A 17,199-nucleotide genomic window follows, 5' to 3' on the forward strand; every position below is an offset into this window, starting at 1 on the left:
ATGATAGCATTAACCAGTAATTACTATTAAAGTGGTTAGAATCATTGGATCTCCATCATGCTTTATTATTGGTCAGAAAATGTGATGAGAATTGTGTTCCAAAGGAGGCAGTGGTGTGAGGGGTGTTATTTCTTGTTAATTTGTGGAATATCTTCATAATCAACAATTTGCTTTAGGTTATCCACTTTTTCCCTTACTCTGAGAATAGTAGAAAAATTGTGGAGAAATGAAACACATTTTTAAAAACACAGTTTTAAAAAACCCGTTCAACAATATATACTGAACATCTATTGTCCGAAGTGGTATGTGTCCCAGAGAGACTTAGATTCTATCCTTAAAGAGACTATACTTCAGATATTTAAGAAACTCATGTGAAAGAAGAAAGTGATACTTGACATCTAAGAGACCAATGTTTACTAAAATGAAAGAACATGTAATAAGGGTTACACAAAGTTCAGAGATGTCAAATCAATTGGCTGCATTCCCAAGAAGCCCCCACCAGACAGGAAAGCTATGTTGGATCAATAGGTCTCAAAACTTGCTGTTAGCTATAAAGTTCCTGGACACAGAGATGGTCAGGTCCAATGATACTGGCATGTATACATAACAAGCTTACTGGAACTTGAAAAAGCAAAAGGACAATGACCAGGCCATCTGGAAAGTTAATGATGTTTTAAACATGGACTCAGAGAGAAGGGAGCTAGATGGTACTGGAGGTGCTTCTGGCACACAATGCAAATGCACAAGTTTGAATTCCCATACAGCCTTTCTCTCCAGGAATCAAAGACCAGAACCCATATTTCTCTGTCTTAGACAGTATTGGATAGAGGACCAGGTGAATACAGGTGTATGGCATAAGTGGTAACTATTATGGGATTTCAGAAGAATTAAAAGACGGCATTCAGTCGTTGAGATCAAAGACAGTTTTATGGAAGAAGTGGTATTTCAACCATGTCTTTAAGATTACTTAGAGTTTGCAACTATGAATTGGGAAAGAACATTCTATACAGAGGGATGATGATGAGCAAAGAAAGTAAGTGGTTCGTTTTTGCTGGACACAGGGTATGTGATGGAGAACAGTGCAATGTTATGAAGGAAAGTTGGAACCAGGTCATGGAGAAGCTGGAAAGCCAGTTATGAAGTTTAAATATTATTCTCTGGACAATGATTAGTCAGAGAAAAACACTATTCCCCAGACAAATGTACTCCAGGAAAATGAATTTGTTTGTAGTGTATGAGTTTGCTTGAAGGAGGGAATTCCAGATGCAGAGGCTGGTGGGAAGCTTCCGAACCTCCAAGGGAAGATTGAAACTAGAACAGCAGCAGTATAAGTGGAGCAGAGAGAGACTGAAGGGTACAAATCAGGAAGTACCATAGTTTTTCCTTATACACATACATATACACACACTCACTCTAAAGCAAAATATAAGCCTTAAGCTATATAACCAATATATATATGTATATTAAAAAAACTGTTTTAATTTCTATGAAATTCCCCATTTACATAGAACATATTGAAAATTCATTGGTCCATTTAGTCAATTTAGTTGATTTTAGATTGTCTGAGTATCAAAGTGAGATTTTCAAAACATCAGCACAATGGGAATCTATACCCAAAGGACAACTTCAAGGAAAAGAAAAAATATACTGTATAAGTAAATTTATCTCCCAAAGTATCCAGGTGATTTTTAAAAAATATTTATTTATTTTTGAGAGAGAGAAGGGTGGGCAGAGAAAAAGGGGGAGAGAGAATCCCAAGCAGGCTCCGTGCTATCAGCACAGAGCCCAACAAAAGGGCTCGAACTCATGAACCATGAGATCATGACCTGAGCCAAAATCAAGAGGCAGTTGCTTAACTGACTGAGCCACCAAGGCACCCCAAGGTGATTTCTCCAAATAGGCACTCTTTTAAACACTTTCTAACATGAGCTAACTTCAACTAACAGGAATGCTGCAAAAAACAGAAACAGGAACTTTGTGAGAAGTTTGATTACCTGTATGGTATCCTGGAGGAAAGGAAGAATGAAATGACCCAAGTCATTACCCGAACCCAAGAGGAGAAACTGGAACGTGTCCGTGCTCTGATCAAAAAGTATTCTGATCACTTGGAAAATGTGTCAAAGTTGGTTGAATCAGGAATCCAGTTCATGGATGAGCCAGAAATGGCAGTGTTTCTGCAGGTAAGTATTCTTTCAGTACCTGATGGAACTAACCAAGAAGGTGGGTGCTGGAGAAGTAGTTGTCATCATATTTTTGTTATTTTATGCACACAGCATTTTGATTTATTTTACCAACTAAACTATAAGCTCATTATGTGTTCATGTCTCCATCTGTTTAAACAATTTCATAAGCATATATTTAAGGGACCATGACATCGCTTAAATATAAGAGGGTTCCGGTATAAAACAGCAGTTATTCATGGCATTTAGAAACTAAGCTCTGAGATTTTCAGAGTCAGCGGAGGAAAGAATAAAGTCTTTGATGAAAAGAATTTAAGTAGGTCTGTCTTTTGTTTGCTTTCACAGAATGCCAAAACCCTGTTACAAAAGTAAGTAATTTTCATTTTATGGAAAAATGCATACTTTTCATTTTTACCCAAGGCTATCAAATGTTAAACGGTGACAAAAAGTGGCAACTTGTCTTTGTTGCAGAATTTCTGAGGCATCGAAGGCATTTCAGATGGAGAAAATAGAACATGGTTATGAGAACATGAACCACTTCACAGTCAACCTCAATAGAGAAGAAAAAATAATACGCGAAATTGATTTTTACAGAGGTTTGTTATTCTTGTGACCATTTGGCCAAAGTTGCAGGTGTGTGAAAGCTGCAGATGGATTCAGCAGGAGAGAAGGGGGATTCAGAATCACCTCCAGAATGGATGTCGACAATTACACAAGGATCATAATCCAATGTGAAACTCCGTTTCATTACAGATTCATAGAGTTGGTTGACAGTGTTTATTTGGCTTTGCACATCACAGTGCCTATTATAATGCCATTACTGGGCATTTGACTCTGGGTAGTCAAATACTTAATAATTGATGGTGATGATGATGTCTCAACATCAACCCTACACAAGGTATTGACTACAATGATGTGAAGTGTCATGAAGTGCAAGGTTAAGGATGAGATAAAAACAAAATGTAGATGACATTTGGATAGATATTGTAGCACATCCACTTAATCAAACATCAGAGGGCAAGAATAGTAATGAGTCATAGAATAAAAAAACATCTGGAAATAAAACTGGCTCTATGTGACCAGCTATATTTCATGAGTTATAAATGCACCCCTACCATGTGGTCCAGAGACCCTCCTGGAAATTTGTCCTCATGAAGTAATTAAAAAGAGGAAAATAACCTTGGAGCTGATCAAAACTTTGATTGTCTTGATTCATCCTAGCCTATCTAGGTCACAAGACTCCTTGGCTAGACCTCTAATAATGCCATGAAGCTGTATTAGTGTGTACAGATGTAACTTCAGAAGCAAATCTTCAAGATGAATCTTCCTAAAATAATTACTTAATATTGTCTCTCCTTAATATTGCCTGAGGGAATATTAAGATCAATGTGTTAGGAAAAGACTCATGGCATAAACTGTGGCAAAAGTCAGCATTCACCGAACAGAGGAGGTAAGGAAGTAAAAGAAGGCAAGGGTAATGTATGTGTTCTGAGATAGGGAAGAGAGTTGCATTTCCATTTAATTTGGCAGAGATACATTAGTGACAATCCCAGTCCTCCAGGAGCTTGCAGATGTGACAGAGCATGATATACATGTGACCAGGCTCTGCACAGTGGTACTGAAGATGCACTTTGTACTGGAGAGGGAAACAAGGAGGATGGTGATGATTGGGCCCATCATCACATTTCTCCTGCCCACATTTAACTAGAAGCACAAACCCCAGCATGACATACTTGGGCCACAGTCCAGTATCTGATGGAGAAGACTTCCCTAGCCCTGACCTTAATCTGGGCTGGAAGTACTGGCCATTAATTGATATCATAGCTGCAGTGGTAGTTATAATGATTTTAAAAACACGTTACCTTACCAGAAGATGAAGATGAAGAAGAAGAAGAAGAAGAAGGAGAAGAAGAAGGAGGAGGAGAAGGAGAAGAAGAAAGAGAGCAAGTAGAAGTGGAAGAGGTAGAAAATGTTCGAACAGAGTCATCAGGAGAGGATGAAAGTCCAGAGAAAGCCTCGGAGCCCTCTCAGCTGGCCTCAGAGCTCCAGGCTGCCCCAGGGGCGCTTCCAGTTTCCTCCCCGGAGCCACCTCCGGCCCTCCCACCTGCCACAGATGCCCCAGGGACACAGGTAATTGTTCACAAATGCCTTCCTACAGGATTCACAGGTGTGTCCTTGCTGAATAGGCTAAACAATTTATTCTGCCTTAAGAGAAAGGTCCTACAAGGCCAGACATTTGTATCTGGAAGACCAAAGAATTCAGCACAGGCAGTGTCAGGGAGAAAAGTCCTCTAGATGATTCAACAGGTTTGGTGTTATTATAACTGGTTGGCAAGACCTAGTTTAACATGATTTTCCCACCAGAATCTGAGGCAATCTTTGGAAATTGTGTGTGCATGGGGGAGGGGTATGTGTATAACATGTTACTTCACAGCCATGTCACACAGATTGGGTCTGCTCTGGATACAGATATGGAGTACAGGGTAATAAATAATCTAAGGTGAGAAATAAAAATGAATGTCCCTTCAGAACTTTGAATTTTCTGTAGATAAAAAAGGAAGTAAACAGAGAAGCCATGTTAGTTTATGTCCCTATCACCTACCCTGAAATATAACCATATCTTTCATTAAGTGGGCAAACAAATGCCATCTAGTTTTCTATGTATCTGTCATTTGATGAGATTATGTGTTAATAGAATTGTTTTAAAATTTTCTTAGGAGATAACTCATCCCAAATTCTGTATCTGATTGGCTGACTCTTAGCTTCTAAGATGTCACTGTCCAGTTTTCAAGTCTTTGTGCTGACTTCATGGCACCTTCAGCAGAGAGGTCTCAACCTATGGAGTTTGTGGACAATGTAGATTCATCAAAAAGGAATCCTGGTTTTGCACCTGCTTTCAAAATGGATTGAGATTATCTATAGAAACAAAACCTCAGAGGGGAAATTCTGAATTATAGAATTATATTCTATGCTCTGTCTCCATAGGAAACCAGGCTGAAATACTGTTAATGGTTCCTAGAATCTTGAAATCAAATTGCACTGAATTTGAAAGAGGTGTGGTAACTTAACAAGACTTGGATTTGATCAATAAGACCAATTTGGGATTTTAGGAAAGAGGTTTGGGGAGCCCACCAAGAATGTCAAAAAATTAATTGTGGCCAATAATTTGACCTTTCTCCTATATCTTATATTTTATAAGCAACCTTCATTTTAGTCGTCCACTGTCTGTCTGCCCAGGCTGCCATCTAGGGAAGGACAAGCCCAGAAAAGAGAAGGCACATGCAGGTGCCCAGAGAGAGGAGTGCTATCATCTTTCCTTCCCTTAGCACTTGCAGAGGGTGGGATGAACTAAAACATGCGCTAAATCAGACACTGCACAGAGAGCTCACAGTTTTCAAACCCAAAGGGAACTAAAATCAACTGCATTTTCTTCTTCTTCTTTTTTTTTTTTTTACTTTTGAATTTATCTGTCCTGATTAAGGGGGAGGTTGTGCCCACTGGCTCTCAGCAGACCACAGAGTCTGAAACTCCAGTCCCTGCAGCAACGGACACTGCGGATCCCTTGTTTTACCCTAGTTGGTATAAAGGCCAAACCCGGAAAGCCACCACCAACCCACCTTCCACCCCAGGGAGCGAAGGTCTGGGACACATAGGGCCTCCTGGTTCTGAGGATTCGAATGTGCAGAAGGCAGAAGTGGCAGAAGCTGCAGCCAGTGAGAGGGCAGCAGTGAGTGGTAAGGAAACTAGTTCACCAGCAGCTACTTCTCAGGTTAGTGTTGATGCTCTTGTGTCTGAATGCTTCCCCCTGCCATCTAGCGTCGTGCTGGAATCACAGCAAGAAAGAAGGGCCTCCAAAGGGGCAGAAAGAAACCATGGCCTTGGGAAAAACACAGAAACAACTCATTCCCCAATTTTGGCTTGTTTTTAAGCCTTGTAAAACAAAACAGAAAAAAAAATTGACTTCAATCTACCCATACGTGGTGACCTCACACCTGGTTCCCCAGGGAGGTGGTCCACGCAAGCCTGGCCCTTAAGCATGCAGTTTAAAGCTGCTTTGTCTGCAGTGACTGGTTTCCCTTCTCAAAGGCCACTTGCCCTTGCTCAGCCTTTTGTGTCCTCCTTGGGCTTCTAAACACTAATCACCTGCTTTTGTGTCATTCCCAGCAACCCTGAAGGAGCACGTTTGAACTGAGTTCTAAGTCTGCTCTGGAAAATAACCTCTGGTTAATTCATGGATTCTGGGAGTGCATTGGCTATGGCTAGACAAAGATAGTCTTGCTTGATTAAACCAGTGCTTCCTAAACATGTGCTGCTAGGAGCAGAAAAGCACAGGTTTTCCTACTTTTGGGGTTTTAAGGGTCACTTAATACTTTTTTTTTAAATATAATATACTTTGAAGGCCATGTCTTTTTCCTATAAGGAGTTAAGAAACTCCTAATGTTTGCATGGCTCAAAGATTCCACAGAAGAAATATTCTACAATTTCTTTACAAGGAAGGATGCTCATGGTTGCTCCATACCCATGAACATTCTTAAATGATGTGTGGATGTGAGTGTTGCTCAGACAAGGGATGTGAAAGAAATACTCTGTTTCCATGCTCCTGGGTCATCAGGTGATTATGAACAACAAACAGCATTTTTCAAAAATCAGAAAATTACTCATTGTCTTGACTATCTGCTCAAGTAAACCTTAATTTCATGAGATAATAAAAGGAAATTATGTTTGGAAAACTAAAAGTAACATGCTTTTGTGTCATATATTTATTTTCACAAATGAAAAATGACAAAAAATAATTGGTATGAGGAAACATCTTGAGGTAGTTTTTAGGTTAAAAAATGGAGTATAATGTTTTCTAGAAAATTTATGGGAATTTTATTTCTAGAAAGTTAATTAACTTTCTTATCTATTTAGTGGAAGTTGAGTCAGGAAGAGCTGTTTTCTGAAAACCGTATGAAATAACCCATAATAGGAGCATATAATAGGGCTCCAAACCAAAATGCAAAATCCATCTAAATGATGTTGAAAAATATTATTTGTGATAATATCAGTGAAGCTTTCTTCTTGTTTTCTCACAGGAGTTAGCAATCTGCCTAGCACTTTTGGCTTTTCTTATACTTCACTACATCTGGCGTCAGATTCAGTGCTTGATTTTTACTTTAATGGGTAGGAAATATTTTCTTTTCCCTTAACTAACATCTCATATAGTTTCTTCCATAATGTCCCTACTCTATAGGCTCAGAGATAAATTTCTCCCCAACTTTGAGGTTCAGCCATCTAAAAATTTGAACCAAGTTCTAGATAATAGTCATGGCTTCAAACTCTCTACAATGTAATCATCTCAAGGTGACTTCCGGAGGGGTAATTGCTCCATTATCTAAACCTGCATGGAGGGGCAAATCCTGACTCAGAATAGAGACTCAGTGGGCAATTATTCAGTAATCCAGTATAAGTGGACCCTCCAAAATGGCCATTAGGACAGGCCAGTTTCAAAAGTTGTCAATAATGCCATGAGGATTCACGGCTTTTAAAGTAGAGGGAGGCCCAGCAAAGGACTTGTTCAGGAATATTCAGGGTTTCCACAGATTAAGAGAAACTGCATTTCACTTGCTTACATCAGAGGCACCCAGGAGGCAGCCAGATGACTCCTGTCAAAGATACATAGGAAATTCTTGGCACTGGTGGGAATGTGGGCCAGGTGACTTCTCAGTCTCTTTGAAACCTCTACAGTCTTTCCTGAGAGAGATCTCTGAAAGATATCCTGGGTGCAGCAACATCAAGGGGATTTCAGCCAGGTCAGATCTGAATGAATAAAAAGCAGAAGGAGCAATGTTCATCTACCAGACACAAGGAATGAGAACCAAAGAAGAGTCATAAAGCCAACACCCTTTATTTTTGAGACACCTTTCTCAAAGTCAAGCATTTTCTTAATTACTGTTATAAGATTTGCTTAGGGATGGACATCTTACTCTTTTAATAGCCTTTTGAATATTATCAGCTTAACAATATTTAAAGATTCAAACCTCACATACTTTTGAGTAAATGACCCTGCTGGACCTGATGCCCAGCTCCCTGTGCCTGTAGCTCAAAAGCAATTCAGGGTGACTGGTACTGAAAGCCCTCAGCTATTTCTGGCTCATTGACTTTTTCCTGCGTTGACAATGACTCTTCTGGAAGCTCCCATCATAGCTCCTTTCTGCCTCATTAGCTGTCTGTTCAGCAATGACAGTAGGATCTCCATGGGTCTCTGTCATGTCTGCAACTATGTGTGAGTAGGATCTGCCCCAATGTCTAATAGCCAGACACCTTGTACCCTAGAATGTTCCTAGTGTCTTTATAGTCTGCTCATTATTTGCAGTGAAGAGCAGTGGGTAGAAGTATTGGCCATGGACTCAGTGGGGCAAATGGAGAGAGAGAAAACTCCATATTTTATTGGAATATCCTGAATAATTGTGGATCTGAATAATTGTCTGAAGAGTTCAGTTTACATTCTGAGAATTCAGGTTTGGGGCTTTGTTGCCATACATTTTGTAATGCGTCTCAGAGGCTACAGGGGGACAGTCATGCTTCTCGTCTGCCATCCACTGAGCCCATGTTGTGCACCTTCACATTCACATGCCTGCAAGATAAGGGTGAGGCAGATGGGAGAGCAGTGGAGTAGAGTGATTGACATTCAGTACTGCAAAGAATATGGACAGGTTGATAGAGATCTCACCATAGTATCAGATATTGCTAGCCTCTGTGAATTTTTTGCCGGCCTGATTTACTTTCAACACCTCAGAATCCAACTCACTAGACTAGTATGTGTTCAATGCAAAGTTAGCTTATTGGAATTTCACACTTTATCATTAGTCATTCCCTGGACACTTAGGATGCGATACAAAAGTTCTTGATTTCACTGATGGTCTCACTTTCTTTATTATGTCAGGAAATAATGTTGCCTTAGAATCTCAGAAGCATCTCAGGCCCACTTGCTGATTTGTAAACTCACTTCAGTCACCTTCAAACTTTTAAGAAGGCAAATGTTCTGTTCCCACATGCTTTCTTCATAGCCATCCACATAGTGAAACCTGCCCTTGCTTTTGCTGCCTGTGATTTCTGATACCATATAATCTCTACTTTATCCTGTTTATTTTAATGTTTATTTATTTTTGAGAGACAGAGAGACAGAGCATTAGAGGGGAAGGGGCAGAGAGAGAGGGAGACACAGAACCTGAAGCAGGCTCTGAGCTCTGAGCTGTCAGCACAGAGCCCAATGCAGGGCACAAACCCACGAACCGCGAGATCACGACCTGAGCTGAAGTCGGACGCTCAACTCACCGAACCACCCAGGCACCCACTACTTTATCCTGTTTACCTTCTCTCTTCACCTAATCATATAGGCAGATTATGTGTTAGAAACTGGTCACGGCAAAAACTAGACATCAGCAGTCTCCACCAGTGGCGAACTGGGATTTTGCTTTTTGTTGGATCAGAGGAGCACTGTTGTCTTCCCTGCCTTCATTCTTGAAAAAAAAATTTTTTTTTTCTCAACAAGGTTTGGGTTCAGCCTTGTGGAAAAACTGAATCTCACAGAAGAGAGATTCATCTGCAGGATGCACTTTGAGCCCTGTTAACATCAGATTTCTCCCAGGAACCCCTGTGAAAGAGGTCACAGGTCACGTTGTGCAAAGCCCCTGTGCATGAACTACAAAATTGCCCTCTAAGTCTCCACCTTTCTAGGCTGTACGCTCCATCAATGCAAAGAGAGTTTGGGGGAAATAACATTTGATCTACTTCATGTGTTAATTTTTAAATTTATTTTGAAAAAGTGACATCCCACCCTAGTCAATCTTAGACAGCAGGGCAATAATAAGGTGGGAAGAAAGCAGGTCAGCTGTCCTTGGAAAGCAGTCTCTGTGAGCCTCATCTCCCAGGCATGCTTTGTTGTGGCCATTTCTGGGTCCAATCTGCTTCCCTCCATTGCCCTTCCTCTTCCTACACAACTTTCATGCAAATTATACCCGGGTGTTAACACAGGGACCACTCCCATCATCGATACCCATGGACAATTAAGTATTTTATCGGGAATACATGTGGCAGTGTGATTTTTCTAGAAGTGGGAGCAGCAACAGTGAAAGATACCCCCTGTTCCCCTTTCTCCCTTCCTAATGAGGGTTAGCAGCCTTGTGTGGAAGAATTTGTCCGAGCTGTTTAATGGGAGCTGTTCAGGGCACAAGACTTTCCAGAGAAATGTCTTCCTATTTGGTGGATTAACCTGGCGGCTGCCTCAATCAAGGTCACAGGACCTCCCATCCCCCCCCCCCCCACACACACACACACACATCCCAGTGAGAGTCACTTGCTTTGGAGATAGGGACTTTCACATTAAAATCTCTATGATTTCTGTCTCTATAGAGAACCACAACTCATATATTTCACCAGACTCTGAAGTTACAATTATAAGAGAACCTAAAAGTTTTACTATATTATAACTATTTGTTTTTTTAAGAATAGAATATCTACTTTTCACATTCCGTTTCTCAAGCCTGAAAACAGACAAACAAGTTGGGTACAAATTCTGCTAAGTGTCGGGCACTGGAAAGATCAATGAAGTTAAAGTTAGTAAAAAGGACTTAGGTTCCCATCCTGCTGCTTCTCTGCACTGACTCTGGGCATTTACTTTTATTTACTTTCATCTTCCCACTGAGAAAAGGAAGCAACTACTCAATGAAAAGATACATCTATTTACACATTAGAGAGTGAGAAATTTAGTACTGAGAACTTTATAAATTATTTCAGGATGTTTTCATTGGGAGGGTTATGGGCTCAGGCCTGACACAAACCATGCTGAGTGACAATAATAACAAGTTCTCAGTGAAATAGCCCAGTGCATTTCTCAAAATATGTCTTGCCTTGAAGCTCTTATATAAATGTCCATTTCCCAAACTGTTTTCTAAATCTCTTCCTAGGCACCCCTTTGGCTGAATGTTTCCACAGCTGCACTTATCCCCTTCGATGTCGTAAACTCCATAAAATCTATGATGGTTCAACTCTGAAGTCCATCTAAAGGCACTTACAGCCCTCACTGCCCAGTATAGCAAATTATTAGGATATACAGGAAGTAACAGAATAGTACATGTATGAAGAGATGGAAGATACGTGGTTTAAAAATTTACTGATTTTAAGTGTTACCACAGTACAATCGCTTTTGACAAATATGTAGCCTTAGATAGCCACTACCACATTAAGATGTAGAATATTTCCATCTCTCCCCAAAGTGCCCTCATATACCTTTGCAGTTAATCCCCTCCCTGCATCCCAGTTGGTAACTGTGTCAATCTTTTACTTGGTAGCCATTCTAATGGATATACATGGTACATAGTTTTAATTTGCCATTTTCCCAATGACTAATGATGCTTAGCATCTTTTCATGTGCTTCTAAGTCATTTTAATATTTTCTTTGATGAAGTATTTGCCCACTTTCTTTGGGTTGCTTATCTTATTAGAGAGTTGTAGAAGTTCTTTATGTTATTTTGCATAAAACTCCCTTATCAGACATGTTTTGCAAATATTTTCTCCCAGTCTATGGCTTGCCTTTTCATGTTCTTAAGTGTATTTTGAAGAACAAACATTTTTAGTTTTGATAAAGTTCAATTTTTCATTTTCCCCTTTATGCTTTGTGTTTTAAGAAATCTTTGTTTAACTCAAAAACCACAAGGATTTTCTCTCACATTTTCTTCTAGAATTTTTATAGTTTCAGCTCTTAGGTCTAAGATAATTTTAAGTTAATTTTTGTATTGTGAGATAAGGATCAAGGTTTTGGATCTTGTTTGCTTATTTTCTATATAGATATTTGTTTATTCCAGCACTATTTATTAAAAAAGGCTATCTTTTCTCCCCAGTGAACTACCTTGATGATTCATAGAAATTCAAATGACCATATATGCTCAGTTCTACTTGTAGACCATCTGTTTTGAACCATTAATCTGTATCTTCGTCTCTCTACCAATACCACACTGTCTTGATTATTATAGCTTTATAGAAGTCTCTAAATCGGGTAATGTAAGGGGTGCCTGGGTGGCTCAGTCTGTTAAGTGTCCAACTTCAGCTCAGGTCATGATCTCGCAGTTTGTGAGTTTGAGCTCTATGCTGACAGCTCAGAGCCTGGAGCCTGCTTCAATTCTGTGTCTCCCTCTCTCTGCTCCTCCCCTCCTTGCATACTCTCTCTCTCTCTCAAAAATAAATAAACAAAAAAAAAATTAAATCAGGTAATGTAAGTTCTCTGCTTTATTGGTTTTATTTGGCTTTATTGGTTTTCCCTACTTTTTTTAAAATCTATTTTCTATTTCATTCATTTCTGCTCTTTATTATTTTCACCCTTATGCTTACTTTCGATTTGATCTCTTCTCTTCCTAGTTTCTTAGGGTGAAAACTCAAGTTATTGATTTGAAATCTTTCTTATTTTCTAATACAAGCATTTAATGCTATAAATTTTCTTCTAATCACTGTTTTAGCTGCATCTCACAAGATCGATATGTTGTATTTTCATTTAATTCAAAATATTTTCTAATTTACCTTGGGATTTGTTCTTTGACCCATGAGTTATTTAGATGAGTAGTGTTTATTTTCTAGATATTTGGAGATTTTTCCAGACATCCTTCTGTTTGATTTCTGGTTTGATACTGTTGTGTAGAGACAATACTCTTTATATGATCTCAGTCCTTTTAAATTTAAGATTTAAATTTAAGAAGCTTAAGGTTTTATGGCCCAGAATATGATCTATCTTGGTGAATGTTCCAAGTGCACTTCTGAAAACATAGTATTTGTTTAGATGAATGTTCTATAAAGGTCAATTAGGTCAGTTGATCAAGTCTCTGATATCCTTATTGATTTTCTGTTGACTTGTTTCATCAATTACTGAGAGAGGAAGTTTGAGGTCTCTGATTATAACTGTGGGTTTGTCTATTTACCGTTGCAATTCTATCACTTTTGCCTCATGCATTTTGAAGTTTTGTTTAGGTTTATTCACATTTAGCATTGTTACATTTTCTTAAAGAATATATCCCAAGATAAGTGTTAAACAAAACAAAATCCTTTTCTATCTCGTGTGTGTGTGTGTGTGTATGTACCTGCTTTAATGGGTATAAAGAAGGTCCTTATACACATGTACTATCTTTTAAAGTAGCTTAGCAAAGTTAGAAGGCAGGTGGGGAGAGCCTGGAGGAGAAAGGTGTTGATAATCTTTAAGATGTTCCAAGTGTCTGGCAATGGGGAAGGCCTCATAGCCCAAAACCAACAATCCTGTCTCCCCTTCCTCACCTAGCCATGCCCGGGGCCAAGCATAGCAAGAGCTGAGATAGCTGAGGTACCTAATGATTTTAAGTGACTAAGCTGAGCTTAATGATTCAATGACTAGTCGTCACTGGTCTGTGGTCCCCTATTTTTAGTTCTGATATAAATTGCTCTATAAGCTAATGTCTCTGTATATTTTCATGACACACTTATGCCCTAATTCACTCCTTATCTTACCTAAACCAGATTTTACAGAACTGCAGAGGCCACCCTGTCATGGGCCAAGGACTTCCAGCACCAAGCTGTCTTCTTGCTAAGAAGTCCAAGATTCCCAAGCCAAGTGTTAACAAGCAGGTGTACATGGTACAAGGGTTTCCAGATTCTTCCTATCTAGAGTATCATGAGCTCAGACACAGAACATCAGAACCACATTGGCCCCCTACACATTTGAGCTCTTCACTTGAAAATAGCAAAAGGGATGTGTGGAAGTCAAGGCCAGTGGGAAAGTGTCACCAAGGAACACCAGCCCATACCATCTTAGTTCCCAACCCAGGCACTATAAATGTTGTCCTATGAGGTTACAAAGGTGCTCCCAGAGGAAAATTAAAAAAAAAAAACATTTCATGAGAGAGAGAGAGAATGGGGGAGGGGAAAGGAAGGAAGAAAGGAAAGAGAAAGAAGAGGAGAGGAAAGGAGAGGAGAGAAAAAAAAGGAAAGGAAAGGAAAGGAAAGGAAAAGAAATGGAGAGAAAGGAGAAAAATAGGAAAGGAGAGAAGGAAGGAAGAAAGAGAGAAGAGTGAAGAAAAAAAAATCTATGGTTTAAATGGTTAAAAAGACAGGCAGTGACTAGCAAAGAGTCTTTTCCCTTCTTGAAGGGTTTATTTCCTAGGTTCTCAGAAACCAATACATGTGTCCCCCGATTTGAGACCTTATCAAATTTCTCATCATCCCAAAATTCAGTCTCCTTGAAAATATTCATATTTTCCTAAACCAGGATGAACACTAGGCTAGAGTTCCAAAGAAAAGCAGCCAGGTGGAGCCCCGGGTCTCCATAGGTATCACAGGCCAAAAGATAAAATCATTTTCACACAAATGACCTCTGAGATCAAACCATTCATCCTGATTTCAGGGGCAAGCTCTACTTGCCGCTTGAGACTGAGAGGTGAGAGATGTTGGAGGCTAAAGGGCTGAAAAGCTGCTTTTCTGAGTGAGATTAATCTCACAAAGTATTATAGAGCATTTTTAAAAATAAAGCAGGAGACTAAGAACATGATTTCCCATGAGTGTGACTATAGGTCCTGTATTCTTTGAAATGATCTATTTAATTTTCCAAAACAAACTGAAATGAATGAAAATTTAACTATGTTCTCTCAATTTAATTGAGGGATTCAAGGTGTCAAATTATTTTCAAACAGAAATCCCTGCTGAGAGTGACTGCTTGTGTTTTACAAATTAGGAGATTCGAGCTTACAAATCGCTGATATACCAGCGCCCTGACTGTGCTGGAATTTAAGCTTGGTAAAAATAGAAAATTAATCAGTGCTCAGGACTGGCCTACATTTACCCCATAACACTATCCAGGACTTAATAAACCTGGCAATTATAAGAAGTTATGATAATAAAATGCAGTCATTTTACATAAAAAAAAAAACTATAGGAGAGAGCAAGCTATAGGAGAGACCATTACATAAACATTATTAATGCTTTTTCATTTGTATCCTACAACCGCAATTCTTTCTCTGGCTTTTTTTTTTTTTTTTTTTTTTTTCCTGTTGGGAAAGTGACATTCTAATCACTGTCAATTTGGGGGCTTTTCTAGACGGACAAAAAAACCCCAAACAAACCCTACACTAAAACTGTAGGCTGTATTTCTCAGGATCAAATAGCATCCTTAGTAAAGGTTACTTTAATAGGAAGCTAAAATGGATGTATCCATTTTAAAGAGGGAAATATAATATAAATTGTTTGTGAGGGGTGTAATGAATTCATCCCCCCTGGCAACCTGTACCTGCAGCTCCACAATTCCATGAAAACAGTCACGCAGGCACCAGGGAGAGCTCTCTGGGGGAGTTGTTATGACACAGCTAGTTGAGTTTTGCTTCCTGTGTTTGAAAACTGTTTATTATTCGGATTTAACCTTAAGACCCTTGTTAGTGTTGTACATCCTGTGGATTTTTTCTGTCTTTATTTACATATCTCAGTGGATTCCATGAAAAATGTCTTTTCCCCCAGTGCAACCCACAAAGCAGGGAATTCATCCACCATCGTTAATGCATCTGAAAAACCAATGCCGCGTGGCAAGACGGTAACCAATGTGTGTACATGACTCTATCATTTAGTCTTTCACAGAGGTCCTCTCAGTAATACCTCAGGACAGTCTTGTAAAGTAGGAATTGTTAAACTTGAGCATTTTACAGTGGAGGACCACAGAAGAGGAGTGACTTGCTCAAGGTCACAGAGCAGCTGGAGCTTAGGGCCCAGTGATCTGCTGCCCTCAGCCATGGCACAGAGTGCGCGTGTGCAGTATACTGTTCGCCAAGCCCGCATCTAGGAAACGTGAGTGAATCCCCACTTTACCCGGGGTGATTGATGACTGAGGCAAAAATAGTGTGACGAAGGGCTCCCCTGCTTTGATTGACCACTCTTGGCGCATCGGCACAGCCTCACGGGGCAGAGAGAGGACGTGTCTAGGCCTCCACTGCTTGCAGGACTGTGGCTGACCCTTGCAGTGACAGCACTCCCGTCCCTTAGTTGCACCTGTGCTACTGCTGGCTCTCAGTCTGACTTCCAAGGGTGGAGCTGGCCCCTCCCTTGAGTCTCACATGCTCAACAGCGCTAGCTTTGTTCTTTGGATTTGTAGTCATTTATATTAATAACCCTCAGCTCTCTCATTAGAGTTACTTTGAGCAAGTTCCTCAACCTTCCTGAGCCTGAGATTTCTCGTCCATAAATTGGGCATAATAATACTATCAACCTCCCATTGCTCTTGAAGACAGCCTGTTTGGCCTATTTATCTAACACAAGGCAGGAATTAATGATCTAACCAGCAGCTCTTTGTAATTCAGTTCTGTCAGAAAGGGTGAGAACACACACTCTATATTGAACACATAATCGGCAGGTCCATATCTGAGAAGAATGCTGGCTTTAAGTTTGTGCCAGGCTGTGATACCAATGTTTTAGCTTCTTCCTGCTCCCCACCCCATCCATTGACCTCATCAATGCCTAAACCATGTTTCAAAACACACCAAACAGTATACACCATGAATCTGACTCTGGGTTAAGAAAAAGCGAGTGAGGTTAATTTCTTCTTGTTTCATAGGCCTGAGGAAATTACTCTGGTTTCTGGTCTTACCTCAGCAAAAAGGAAGCAGTGAGTGACAATGAAGCCCCCAAATCAATTCCCTCCCCCCATTTCTTTACTTAGTGTATACAGTGGCAGACTCCCAACAACAACAACAAAACGCTTTTCAATGGGTGTTTTCATTCTAACCTCTTTTCTTCTTCCTCTAGCACTCATGGAGAGTGTGCTATATTTACACAGCTCTGTGCTTCCTCATGTATCCCAGTTGCTCCATCATGAAGCAGAAATGTCTGTATTCCTGTGAAAGAAATGCCCACAATGGAAGACCTGCCCAGCAGAACTTCCAGGGCTTAGACCCTCAGCTGGGAATTACAGACCATGCCTCACTTATTCTTCAGACACTGCTGCCTGGCTCAGGCTTTTGGTTGCATTCTCTTTTCCAGGCTG

General features: G+C 39.9%; 1 protein-coding gene across 7 annotated transcripts in view; it reads left to right on the top strand.

Moving 5' to 3' along the window:
- Nucleotides 1-17,199, top strand: part of TRIM55 (tripartite motif containing 55) — a 43,520-nt gene that overhangs the window by 18,898 nt on the left and 7,423 nt on the right. The window contains exons 5-10 of one of the 7 annotated variants that reach the window (XM_019439446.2): nucleotides 1,947-2,180; nucleotides 2,526-2,548; nucleotides 2,652-2,776; nucleotides 4,051-4,310; nucleotides 5,662-5,949; nucleotides 7,256-7,343. In XM_019439446.2, the coding sequence (XP_019294991.2) occupies nucleotides 1,947-2,180; nucleotides 2,526-2,548; nucleotides 2,652-2,776; nucleotides 4,051-4,310; nucleotides 5,662-5,949; nucleotides 7,256-7,343 (1,018 nt within the window). The other 6 variants (XM_019439447.2, XM_019439444.2, XM_019439445.2 and 3 more) reach the window with 6 other exon arrangements.

The sequence above is a fragment of the Panthera pardus genome, unplaced genomic scaffold, assembly GCF_024362965.1.
Source record: "Panthera pardus isolate Hobbes unplaced genomic scaffold, ASM2436296v1 HiC_scaffold_7, whole genome shotgun sequence".
Taxonomy (NCBI): domain Eukaryota; kingdom Metazoa; phylum Chordata; class Mammalia; order Carnivora; family Felidae; genus Panthera; species Panthera pardus.